The following is a 13,606-nucleotide window of genomic DNA, read 5'->3' as shown; positions in this document are numbered from 1 at the left end:
TATTATGAGGCTTCAGCAGTCTGATTTTGACATATTAAGTGGGTACCTTCCAAAGCCATATGCTGTTTTGTAAAAAGTTCTGTGTATATGTTACTATCCCTCCACTGCAGTGCAACATGGAAGCACTCTCTGGGGGAAACACAAATTGAGAATTTGTTAGAAAAAGGCTAAATTCGGAAGGTACCCACTTGATTTGTCTCACTCAGACTAATGAAAGAATGCTGAAATGTATTTTGTGCAGAATGGGACTGTAGATTTTGTGTCCCATCTCCTCCATTGAAAGCATTTTACAATGAGGTATTTTAATGTCAACTATGAACAAGAGGAATAATTACAGCAAGCAAAAAAAATCGTTCAACATATATATGGGCATGTAGGTACCATTAATAATTTTTTTAAAATGTGTTTAAAAATCCTTTTTTCTGCAGTCTTTCAACAATAAGTTTTCTAAACTGGACTGGTTGTAATTTACTTCTCCACCAGTCTTCAGTCGGCAGAAAGAATGAAAATTGTTCATGATAGAGTACTATGACAGCGGTCAGGACACAAGAAAGCACAAAGATTTGATTAGCTTTTGTAAACAGTTGTCTTGGACAAGTTTTTTTGTCTAGTAGTTCTTCCTCTGTCATGACACCATAATGTGACACCTGCTTGTACACACTTTTGCAGCATTTCTCAAGTCTGTTGTCTTTGTTTATTGAATGGATCCCTTGATTTGCTCATTTGAACTGTTTGAAGACTAACACACTGTCCTCTCTGCAGTCGGCAGCTGAGGACCTCATCAACGGACTGGAGGAGTACATAGCTGAGAGCTTTGTAAGGACAACCTCTTTCACACGTAACCCTCATGCAGACTCCTGCAGTCTTTTTTATAATGCACTGTTTTGTGTGCTAGGTATAGGATGGACATAAGTGAGTTGTCTGTTGTGTCTAGGCCACAGTGACAGTGCGAGTGGGAGTGGACATCGTTCAGACCAACTTATCTTTCCTCAGACAGCAGTTCACACAGATGGCCACTCATATCCTGCGCTGCAACAGTAAGTTCAGTTAGAGGGGAAGTCAGTTGCTGCTCTCATTGACTGTAGCTTTTTGTTTTTGAACAGTTCACACATACTGACTAGAAAATCAAAGCCAAAATCCCGTAGTGTGAAATTAACTTAAAAGATACTGTTTCAGCAAAAATTACATAATTTTTAGAATTTCCTTGTGTTGCTGCAAAGAAGAGGAGAGCATAAACCCTCACGGTAACACGGAAAATACAACCTTGACATGCTGATGAATCTGTCACAACCAGTAGTTTTCAGTCGTACAGCTCCTCAGATTATACACAGATCTATAAATTCCCCCTCCCAAGTTATGGAAAAATACACTGCATATGAGTTTCACCTGTTCAATCCATGTGAGTGGCCTGCCATGTTTACTACAGGCCCTTGAGGACCCTTGACTCATGTGCATTATCTGAGCAGCTGTAAAAGCAAAGTTTGGATTGTTGTAGAGTGGATTCTTCAGAGTCAGCATGATCTCAGAACAATGTCTAAGGTGTGTTTTAATAAGCTCATCGTCATTAAACTAGAATTTTGCTGATTTTAAGCGAGCTTTGTATCACTACAATGTTGGTAGTTTATGCAAATGAAAAATGGTAAACTTCTCTCCATTTTGCCCACACACAGAGCCCCCCACTCTGTTGCTGGCAGAAATCCTCCAGTTGAAATCTTGGATCAAGTGAGGGGCCTTTCACTAAACTCTGATCAAACTGTCTAAACTGTCAGAGACATATTTCAGCATACTGTTTAGCTCCAAGAAAGAGCATGAAGCAGAAGTGGTTGCCATATTGTTTCCTGTTTTGGGAAAACGGAGACTGATAAAAACAAGATTTTAGAAACAAGACAGTGTTGATAAAATATGGACCACAAACCAAGCAGTCCAGGGTTGATTTCAGTCTGGGCCCTTTGCTGCATGCTATCTCTCCTCTCTCCCCCCTGCCATTCCTGTATCTCCCAGTGGTCACTATCATAATAAAGCAGAAATGCAAAAATAAATAAATCAAAGAAGATTTTGTAGGCATGTTAACATTTGTAGCGACAGTGCTGCTGTGTTCTGTAAGACCACACCGATTTTAAGTAAATCTGCTGCCACTCAGACATAATATTTGCCATTTCACCCTGGGGTCCTTCTATTGTTATGTTGATGACTCCCAGTTGTATGTTCCATTTAGCTTTGAAAATCATAATATTCAGGATCCTCTGCACTACTGAGTTGTTGCAATTAAGGACTGGATGACTTCTAACTTTCTGCAACTGAACACAGATTATTGGTCCTGATCATATTTCTAACAGTGTCACTCCTCAACCTTGGACCCCTAATAACTAACAACAAACAGTCAGCAGTTGTTTTTGATCAGTAGGTCAACTTTAATCAATACCATTAACAGATTTGTTCCAACCCGTTATTTACAAATCAGACCTACTGCCAAAGTCAAACCAGTGCTACCTAGGGGTTGGGGAAAAAAATGATTCTTAGATGCATCGCGATGTGGACGTGGACGTGGACGATTTTGAATCAATTCACAGATGTCAAAAATCAATTTTCTAAATGTTAATTGATAACGTAATGTTGACGGAACGCAAAAAGGCGGAACTCGGAAGTGCGGAAGTGCAGCGCCCGGACAGCAGTGTTGCCAAGTCCGCTTGTTATAAGCGACTTTGGGCTTGTTTTTCTGTAAAGTCGCTTGCAAATATCGTCAGTCGTGGGTTTTTGGGCTTGTTTTCTAAAGTGTAGTTGCTGTAAATTTACTGTTCCCTATGCAAACAAAAATAAATGTACATATATATATATATATATATATATATATATATATATAGATATAGATATATATATATATATATATATATATATATATATATACATATATATATATATATATATATATACTGTTATCAAGTGGCCTCTCTCTTACACAATGTGGTAGGTTAGGTCACCTGTTGGGCTTTATTTTATTTATTTGAGGAGCCAAGTCACTTTTTTTGGGCTTGTTTTCTCTCGCGAGATCTGGCAACACTGCCGGACAGTTGATGGTGTACACATAACAAAGACACGAGCGCGAAATCAGACCGGCACCCTCTGCATTAAAAGCTAGCGTATGAAAGCACTTTGGCTTCTGTGAAGTTGAAGGGAAACAGGACCTGGACAAGAGCCCCACAATATGCAAGTGTCAATCTAAACTAAAATATCTTGGAAACACAACAAACATGAGAAGCCATATTACACGTTTCCACCCAGAGGAGGAAGAAAAACACCCGGTTGTAGTTGCTGCCAACCAGAGGACCATGGAGCAAGCAATATCAAAGCTTCCACCCAACTCGGAAAGGGCGAAGCGAATTACAAATTCTATTGCCAAGGACTTGCGTCCGTAGTCAGTCGTTGAGAACCAGGGCTATGTTGTCTACTGTTGAGCCGAGATACAACGTCCCATCTCGAAGATATTTTACTGACACAGTGATCCCGACACTCTACAACAAGACCATCTCGTCTCTGAAGTCATGGAATCACTGAAGTGCTCCAAACAAGAGCCATGAATGAGAATCACACGGGTGCAAATATGGCTGAGCTATTACAGAATGCACTTGTGCACTATGATTTCAATGGCCCATTTGATATTTTTTCTATATTGTTTAGCTGTGACATCAATATGCTGTAAACGGATCTGTAGGTAAACCCCGAGTCTTAAGTAGGTTTACTGTACTGCCCTTCACAGAGTGTATCAGTGCAGCCATTTAGAAAATGTGACAACATTTTGACTTTCCTTTCTGCAGATGTTTAAGTGCCTGAGATCTTTTTGGTATGAAAGCTGTTTTTGATTGTGGTATACAGCAAAATGTTCTGTTTGTGTTTTGGTCGAGAGAGAAGTCTTGGACTCTATTATTTATTTAATAAGGGCAGCTTTTTATGTTGTTATTCAGAATATGCTGAAGTCCACAAACATTATTTTTGTATGAGAGCTGCTGGTACAGAATGAAATGAATGAAAGCTGTTTGTGATTTTGATACAGCAAAATGTTTTGGGTTTTTTTATCTGAAGAATTATATTGCTCATTGCACATTACAGGAGGATGTTGGTTAGAAGTTTTTTTTTTTATGTTTATAGAGAGCAAGAATATGCTGAAGCTGTATTAATTTACTACATGTATGCTGCTACAGGCACACTTTACTTTTCCTGTTGGTTCTTTGCAAAGCTGGGATATTTGCTGGCAAATGTAACCTTCCAATTGACTTGCCACATCTCTTCCATTTGTTTTATTATTAAAAGATATTGGAAGTAAACTCAGTATGGATCATTACAAGTACTTTGCTTTAGTAGCCACACAGTGAGAAAAAAAGAAAATCCTGTATAGAAAAAAAAGATGCATCAAGATGCATCGATAATCGTTTTATCATCGCATCGCAGCCCTCTGAATCGTAATTGAATCGAATCGTGAGGTGCCTAGAGATTCCCACCTCTAGTGCTACTCACAAACATAGTTGAACCCTTTACCGATTACTGTAACTCATTATTCAATTACCTAAACGATGCAGCAGTTGCAATACAGCAGCAAGACTACTCAAAAACACTCTACATAGTTCACACATTTGTCCACTCATTATTTTCTTGGGTTTTTCTTCATGCAGATCAAACATTTGGCCCCCGTCTGCTGCTGCTGTGCACTCAGGGTCTGTTTGAGTGTTTGGCTCTTAACCTGTACTGCCTTGGAGGAGAACAGAGAGCTTTGACTGCAGTCATCAACCACCGCATTGTTAGTATACATCTTTTATAACCATAGCATTATGTAGAGCTGCACAATTAATCACAATTTTATTGAAATGGCAATATGGCCAAGTGCAACATCCCAAATCTTAGAAGCTGCAATTTTCAAATAAGGATGAAATATGTGACAGCATTATAATGAAGTACTGTAGAGCTGCAGAGATGTCCTGGCCAACAAATCAAGTTCCCCTTATTTAAGAAAACATGTTTGTTTGGCACAGACTCCAACAAATGTCACATCATTATTGGGAAACAACAGGCAATTGTAAATCAGCTTATCAACTTATTTTCCTGCATGACTTTGTCACTGTGTTTGTGTAGAGGAGGATGTCTGCAGAAGTCAATCCCAGTCTGGTCAACTGGCTAACCAGTATGATGTCTATGAGGCTGAATGTCATTCTGGAACACAATCCAGTTACTGAGGACCAAATCCAACACTACGTCATCTATACACAGGTAATAAACTGAGTCAGTAGTGAGCACACCCAGCAACACCTGCTGTAGGCACTGACTGGATTTAATAAATATCAGGCTGGCTCTATAACAATAATGTCATGTTTCGATTTTGTACTCTAAGTAACACAAACAGCATCAGGTCTTGGTCATGGCTTGTAAAATTAAAATAGAATTTGAAAATAGCATCTAATTTTGGTCAGCTGCATCAGGTTATGATCAAAAGTATCAGAATTAATATGTCTTTAACAAAATACTGTAAATAAAATGATTTTTATATTTTAAATATTTAGGCCCAGATCCAGTTTCAGATTATAAAACAGCAATTTCATTTCAGGGGCAGATGAACCAGAGGACAGAGGCTGAGGTGGAACCACCATCAGAGAGTCTGAATGCAGAGGTGACTTTTGTTCTTTTTAATCTATCTTTAAAGACCTCAATCTGAATAATTTCTGCCAGCCATGCTCTGGAAGCATTGGTCTGGTGTTAGTCTACGTTTTTGGTTATGACCAACAAATCCCATGTGTAGACCAACAATGTAGTAATCCATCTTTCAATTCTTTCTGACCTCTCTGCATTTGTTGGGATTATTTCCAGCAGCAGGTTATTTCACATTTAGAGCTCTCAGTAATTAATTTCCAGAGATTGGGTTGCAACCTACACGCATCGCAGAAGATTTTATGTGGGTCGCCAAATACATTTGCAGAATTTCAACCATAGTCTATCGTTTAAGACTTATATCTGCAGTACACCTTTCAGTCACATGAGGAGAGCTTGTTGGTATATCCAGTATTTAACCTGTAAATCAGGAGGTCTTGGCGCACTCGGCGAGTGAGTGCTGCTCTGGTGGGTCAGGGGGAGAGAAAAGTCAAGGAACACATAACAAATCCAGTATGCCTACTGCATACTCATGTGACGTGCACTAAACTCATAGCTTCAGGCATCACTCTGTGACCACTCTCTCTCTCTCTCTCTTTCTCTTTTTAAAATCAGATTTAATATATTCAAAATAAGCAAACAAGCAATTTACGAGTCACTTTAAAGAGAAACAAGAGGAGGAAGTAGAAGTATTTAAAAAGCATATGATTTTAGTAAGAGGAAATAAAAACAATAATCCTGTGAACACCTCCTCAATGCATTTTTTTTAAATCTCATTTAAACAAAAACAATTCAAGACAATATAAGGTGATGTTGAAATGACAGTAAAATGGTCAGGAATGTTAATTTATGCACAAATTCATTATTCTCAACATTATAAGGCCTATTGTATATCGGGTCGCCAAAAAGTGGGTCCCCCCAAACGTTTGGTAAAACACTGATCTAGTAAGTATTTGGGGCTCCAGGCCAAGCCGACACACATCATGTGTGTCGGCTTGAGTCAAAATAAACTACAGTGTGTATGTTCATGGTAATGAGGGAACATGCCATCCCTTGCAACAGTGTGGCTCATGTGTTTTAGAAGTTTTTGGACAACATTTGAGCTCTTTGGCACAGGAGAAGAAGATATGTCAGGCCTTTAATACATTCAGTGTTGCTTTGGCTCAGGATTTGTTGGGAGGAAAGATATAAAAATATTACCAGACGTAGGCTTTTAAAATGGTCAAAGCTTGAATTTTTCTGCCTCAAATATCAAATATGGTTGTTCACAAATACAGACTCCGAATGAGAACCTTTTGGCCATGTATTTACACATGTGCATGTAATTCGCTCTGATTTTTACAGTATTCTAATAGAGTTAAAGAAAGACATACAGCTAAAACAAGGAGAACAAAACTAAACAAAGAAGATCAAATAAACATGTGGTATTATATATATGTATATATACACACACACACACACATATATATATATATATATATATATATATATATATATATATATATATATATATATATATATATATATATATACATACATACAAGTAGGTGAAAAAATAGCTGTAACAATGACCCATAACATACAATGTCTAATGTCAAATAAATATTAAGTGGATATACATCAGGTTGTGGTTCAAAAGCTCCATTACTATAATTATGGATACTTACACCAACCAGCCACTACCACATAACTACTGACAGGTGAAGTGATTAAAACTGATCACTTCAATGTTCTGCTGGGAAACTTTTGGTCCTTGCAATCATGTGGATTCTAATTGACACAAAAGCTTTCCACTGTCAGATGGAGGAGAGTTTGTCTCCAGCTCCAGCCACCACAGCAGAGGAGGCCATGGCTTCATCAGGTGACCATGGAGACAGAGGATCATCTCCTGGAGAGAACTCTGCCTCATCAGGGGACACTCAGTGTCCTGCTGTGGCCCCAGCAAGACGGGAGGAGGCAGCCCCTGAGGTGGAGCAATGGGCAGCAGCTGTTCCACCTGTAAGTAATGAGGTTTGCCTAGGATTATATTGAAATACAGGGGTAATGCCTTTTCTAAACTTGCTATGAAGCTCATCTCTTTTTCCAGAACTGGAACTAACCTGTTGATATGATGAGACCTGTTTATATAAAACCTGTGACCTGACCCCTACATGTTATCCAACAGCCTACAGGCATAGGCAGTATAGACCAATGCTGAGGGTGGCAGGGTACTACTGTATGGGGTCACAACAACCAGGGAAATAAAACTACACAAAAACTACACAGTGACACAAGCAGATTGTGTTTTACAGTGATTACATTTCAGTCATAGGCAATTGAATGAATTAGATGTCATTTCAAATGCATTCAAGATTGATTTTTGGAAAAAGTGATGGCTCAAATCCAGAGACAAAAAATCTGCCTTTCAACACACTAAAGATATGTGGCAGGCCATTCAAAACATTGCAGACTACAAAAATAGGATCACCCCATTCATTTGAGTCCTCTTTGCCAGATGAGCTAAACTTTATTCTCACAATGCTGAGAGTCAATATAAGCAAAGCTGCTGAGCCTGATAACATCCCAGACCATGTACTAAAAACTTGCCAAACAGCTAGTTGATGTTATTTAGGTTGCTGGCTCAGAGGTTGTTGTTGTTGTTTCCCAAATTGACAGGGATTTTGAAAACAGTCCCACACAGATGAAAGGGAGGAGAATGCGGCCTAAAATAGGCGCCTAATGGCATGATTACACCAACACTACATCCAGTTAGTCAGAAAACATATCACTAGACAGACTGGAAAACTGTCTCTTACAAGGATTTGAATTATTTTTGCTGGAAGGAGGCTAGTTTGTGTTCTAAGCAAACAAAAGCATTGTGAATCTTTTACACCTTAACTTAAATTCTCCTGATAACTTAAATAAAGAGACATAAAGACGTGAATGAAAAATGCTATATAAATAAACATGCCTCTTTATATTTCTTTTATTTAACTTTTACTTAAGCAGGTAGTTACATTGAGACAGTCCGCACAGTCTGCTGGTCAACAACAGCATTACAGTATAAAGTTACAGTCAGACAAAACAGAAAAAAAACACACAAATCATAAAAGTGATAAGTGTCAAAAGTACCATATGGTAAATCAGTTGATATATGAGTAAAGTGACCGTAAGTTAATTGGACTTTGACTGTATAATAATGTATTGGCTAGGAATGGGTTCCCATCATCAGACATGACATGCTGTCTCAGAGGAAGATTAAAGCCCAGCCCCCACTCTCTGACGCCTACCTGCACGGGATGCCTGCCAAGAGGAGGAAGGTGAGCAGTGCAACCCATGATTGTTTAGTGTGGGTTTAGTCTCACTTAACATGGGACTGTGGGATTCTACCAGACTTATCCTGTCAGAATTTAAATAAAAATGCCTGTTGTCTACAGAGGAGAGTAACAATAGTGTTTCCATCCTTAGACAACCCAGTGTGAAGGCCCACACCTGTCCCTGTCAGATGCAGTGAATCGAGCTGCACGTGCTGCAGGAGTGTTACCTGTCACTGCCCCAAATAGCCTGCAGGTGGATCTGGAGAGGCCAGAGCTGCAGGAAGCATACGCCCAACAGGTAAATGACAGCATGATGTTTGTCATCCTGAATTATCTTGTTCAGTGTCATCTAGCTTCAAACACAGGTTAAGGATTGATTGATGGTCTTGGATGCAGTTGTGCTGATTATTTTGAAATAAAGACAAAATGACTGCAGAATAGAAACCATGATCAGCAAGACTTTTATGATTTGCTGATATTGCGCTGTGGCTACACATATGTTTGCAGATTACTTTATTAAAACATACTATTTGTATACTTAAATAAACAGTGTCAGTGTCATATTGTATATTTTTTAAAAATGGTGCAAACAACAAACACAAAAGAGGCAAAACATTTGAATCTCATTCAAAAGATTTGATGATGTCATAGTAATGTCTTCAGGGTTATCTCATCTTGGGTTTGGAATCTACAAATTTATAACAGGATGACTGTGTTACAAACTGTAAATGTGGAGCTTGTGTTCACAGAATGACCGTCGGTAGTTGACAACCTGACGTTCAAAAAACAGCTTTCTTTCTTCAGAATTGCTAAGGAAAGAAAGTTTGCCTACATTACATAATCTCATAGAAGACTCAAGTAATTCTGTTAGATTTATTTTCTCTCAAATTCTTATTTTTATTTGATATTGAATAAGTTTTATTTGATTCTTATTGGCACATATCTAATTCCATAGAAAACTCTTGGTCATGAACCTTTTAAAAGTAAGCATGTCTAAATATTTGAAAGTTTGAGTGGAAGGATTTGTTACTCTGACATCAGCCCAAGAATCATTTTAAACCAGCTGTGAAGAACACACAAAAAAAATCCAGATTTATGTCCTGTCAACAGTAAAATAAAGCATATTTAGTCATTCACATACGAAGAGTGGCGACCTAGAATCAAGATTTTCCTCAGCTAACTTTAATAAGGTCATTAAACTGCTGTCTCTCTCTCTCTCTGTCCATCTGGCAGGTAAAAAGTGACATCCAAGAGCGAGTGAGAGACAATCCAGACTACAACGCCCAGAGATTCCCCAACACACACCAAGCTTTCTCTATAGAAGAATACTAATCATCCATGGCCGTGTGCCACAGAGGAGGAAAGTTAGGTCCAGAACAGGATCTGTACTCACTACCTGCAGCATGGAACTCTAGTTCATGTAGTGTTTTAACATCCCATTGTAAACATGGCCTGAAGGACAACAGCTACTGACTTCACTGAATGGTTCCTCCTCCTCAGAGTGTGACTTCACCTGCTGTGGTTTATTTAGACTGGAAAAACCTGCTGACTCTGGACCCCCCATGGCTCATGGATTCAGGAACTGTGAGCTACTTGAGTCACCTCATGCTAAAACATTCCCTTTGCTCTCAGACAGAAAATAACAATGGAATCAGTTAGTGAAGTGTCAAGAGTACCAATCATTTGATATAAGACAGAATCTGACGACAGCAGGTCAGTGCAGAAGAGGACTGGGCCACAGGAAAAAATGATCTGGATTAAGAATCAATCCTGTTCTGTAGGTCTGAAGCAGCTTGAGATATGTGTAAGGGCTGAAGAGGCAATGGAGTTGTAATGTTTTGCGAAACAGCTGAATTGTGAGAAAAAAAAGTAAATACTAGGAGTATAAAGTTGAAATGTTGCAAATAAAAAAACAAGAGAATAAATAGGAGAAGTAGATGTAATTAGATGAAGTTGAAATGTTACTCAAAAAGTTACAGTATTTCCAGAATAAAGTCATAATATCATGAGAAAAATATTTATTGTCTGTCGTAGTTAACATTTACATTTACATTTAGGGCATTTAGCAGACGCTTTTGTCCAGTACATACAAGTACATTTGTCACAAGAAAGAAACCACAACATCAACATAACAACAGTCAACAGTGGCACTGCAAAACCTCTCTTTTGCAAGGAAAAATACTAGCTATAAATATGTATATGGGCTGGAAAATGCTAAAACATGCATATGCTCTGTAATCATATGAAATGTTGTGTTCTTTGCAACCTGTTTCTCGAAATACTATGACTATATTCTCACATTTTCTTTCTCATAAAATTATGGCATTATTCTTGTTTCAAGATTACTTTATTCTGACTTTGTCCTCAAAATGTCATTTTTGTTTCACAGCAGTGAAGTCCTGATAATCCATCATACTGATAATTTCTATCCAATGTTGCAAATGTAGTTGCTCTATATATCTGCATAACTGTATATGAATGCAAATTGTACATAGAAAATGGGCAATGAGTGATATCATAGAGCTTTGTCAATGTCAATAAGGTAACCAATCAGTGTTGATTGCCATGGTATCAGATTTTTATTTTTCAGCATCATGTATAATAGATATCAAAAAGATAATTAGTTTATGTTTGTATTTTAGGGCATTATCTTTATCAATGACACTGGTGTCTATTTAAACAGGAAACTTCAGTGATGTTGTCTGACCTTGTGTTCAACTGTCTATAATAATCTGCCACAGCGTGATCAGACTATGGTGATGGCAGTAGTCTGTGATGATTGTCTGCAGACACAAGAGGTTTGTCAAACTGTGAATGGCTATTCTGCGCTTGTTAACATCACTGAAATAAATTAACTTAACAGTGTTGTTCAACTGTTTTATAAGGAATCTCAAGTTTAGAGCAACACTTACAACACCAGCATTTCAAACTGCTGAGACCCCAAGAGGAGGTAAACCATGTTCATTTATTTATACATGATTCAATCATTAATAAAGATGCTACTAACAGTTAACACAGAAAAAAGCCATTACTAACAATTAATTATATAATAATAAGCAATGCGTAACTGTTAACAAATATGTCTTGTTCACATTTATTAAGGGTAAATCAAAGCAGTATTTTGTTGAAGAAATGGTACACAGCCATTTTCAGATCTCTCCAGAGATGTTCAATCGGGTTCAAGTCTGGGCTCTGGCTGGGCCACTCAAGGACATTCAAAGAGATGTCCCGTAACCACTCTTTTGTTATCTTGGTTGTGTGCTTAGACCACATTTACACATAGCCGGGTATTTACAGAAACAAATATTTCTCCCCCTCCGTTTTCAAAAATAACGTCATACACACAAGATCGTTTTCAAAAAAGTTTTCGTTTACATGAACCCGCATAAATACGCCGTCGAGCACCATCATAACTATGCCAGACCTGTAGGTGGCAGTGTAATGAAAAGGATAAAGCCATGCCAGCCAATCAGAATCCTCAAAATCAACAACAACAACAACGAATAACACGAGCAACTTCAAGTTCCTTTCAAAATAGTAATGTGAAGTGGAGCTACTCCTTCGAGTCGCCTTAGATTATAAGGCAAGTAAAGCCCAAGAGAATGTAGATTGGGAATCATGCCAAACAAAATATGTGGACATGTTGGCATTGTTCTTGGAACAGTACCCGTCCGAGACCTCCGAGGAGTATCCTCATGTAAAGGAGGAAATAACTCGGGCGCACCTAACGATGAAAATGAAGGCAGTCAGAGGAAAGTACCGAAATGCAGTTGACACTGGACCTACTCTCACGGTAGAGTGGTACTTCTTTACTACGAACTATGTGAGCAGGTTTGGGGTGGTTCCCCTGCCTCTACGACCATCCAGTCTGGCATCGAAACGAACGAACTGGACGATTCCGTCGCACCTTCCCCCTCCCCATCTAACACGTCCTTGGTGGAAGTCGCGGACGCCAAGTGAAGCAGAGGTAGATGTTGATGGCAGTGTGGCCCCCACCCCCACAGTGAAGGAGAGGAGAGACCTGCTTCAGGTATGTATTTATTGTCATATTATTGTCATGTATTTATTGTTGGCTTTATTTCAATGAACGTGTGTATGTATGTGTATGTTATCAAATAGGCCTACTTTTCTATATTCCTATACTATAGTCTGTAGTGAATCGTGATTTTTAGTCTTAGACTTGTTCATAGATTGATTATGCTGAGGGAAATGTAGGCCATCATTTATTGTGGTGATATCAAATGAGATTGTATTTGGATAGGTTGACTTCTGCAAATTAGTTACACACAATTAGTTACAATTAATACATTTTGTTTGGTCTACTTTGTAAAGGCTAAACTGAAGGGACACTGGCATGAATGGCTGAAGAGAAAGCTGCCAGCTGAGGCCCAGTGGCTGAATGGCATTGAAGAGGACAAAAGTGTGAAGAAGAAACTGGTCGAAATGATTGAGACCTCAGAAAAGCAAGCGTCTGATAATTTCAGTAAAATAACAGATACACTTGATAGGCTTACAGCATCAATTGCTGATGGATTTAATCTCCTGCGACAAGTCGTGCACACACCACCACCACCGCCACATTACAACATGCCATTTGATGGAAGAGGTCCTTATAGACAGATATATGTACACACACCACCACTACAGTCATATTTCCCAAATTCAGCACCAATTCAGCA

At 38.6% G+C, this 13,606-nt stretch overlaps 1 protein-coding gene across 2 annotated transcripts in view; it reads left to right on the top strand.

Annotated features, from left to right (window-relative positions):
* The window catches only part of bag6l (BCL2 associated athanogene 6, like), a 79,554-nt gene extending 67,762 nt beyond the window's left edge, over positions 1 to 11,792 (top strand). For both annotated transcript variants that reach the window (XM_073463599.1, XM_073463600.1), the window contains 9 exons: positions 763 to 816; positions 935 to 1,037; positions 4,665 to 4,789; positions 5,122 to 5,256; positions 5,591 to 5,653; positions 7,432 to 7,629; positions 8,823 to 8,930; positions 9,079 to 9,225; positions 10,161 to 11,792. In XM_073463599.1, coding sequence (XP_073319700.1) covers positions 763 to 816; positions 935 to 1,037; positions 4,665 to 4,789; positions 5,122 to 5,256; positions 5,591 to 5,653; positions 7,432 to 7,629; positions 8,823 to 8,930; positions 9,079 to 9,225; positions 10,161 to 10,259 — 1,032 coding nt within the window. In that variant the 3' untranslated portion in view covers positions 10,260 to 11,792. The remainder of the gene's footprint in view (positions 1 to 762; positions 817 to 934; positions 1,038 to 4,664; positions 4,790 to 5,121; positions 5,257 to 5,590; positions 5,654 to 7,431; positions 7,630 to 8,822; positions 8,931 to 9,078; positions 9,226 to 10,160) is intronic.
* The last annotated feature ends 1,814 nt before the right edge of the window (positions 11,793 to 13,606 follow it).

Source organism: Pagrus major, chromosome 3 (genome assembly GCF_040436345.1).
Source record: "Pagrus major chromosome 3, Pma_NU_1.0".
NCBI lineage: Eukaryota > Metazoa > Chordata > Actinopteri > Spariformes > Sparidae > Pagrus > Pagrus major.
This window is presented reverse-complemented; position numbering and strand designations above follow the sequence as displayed.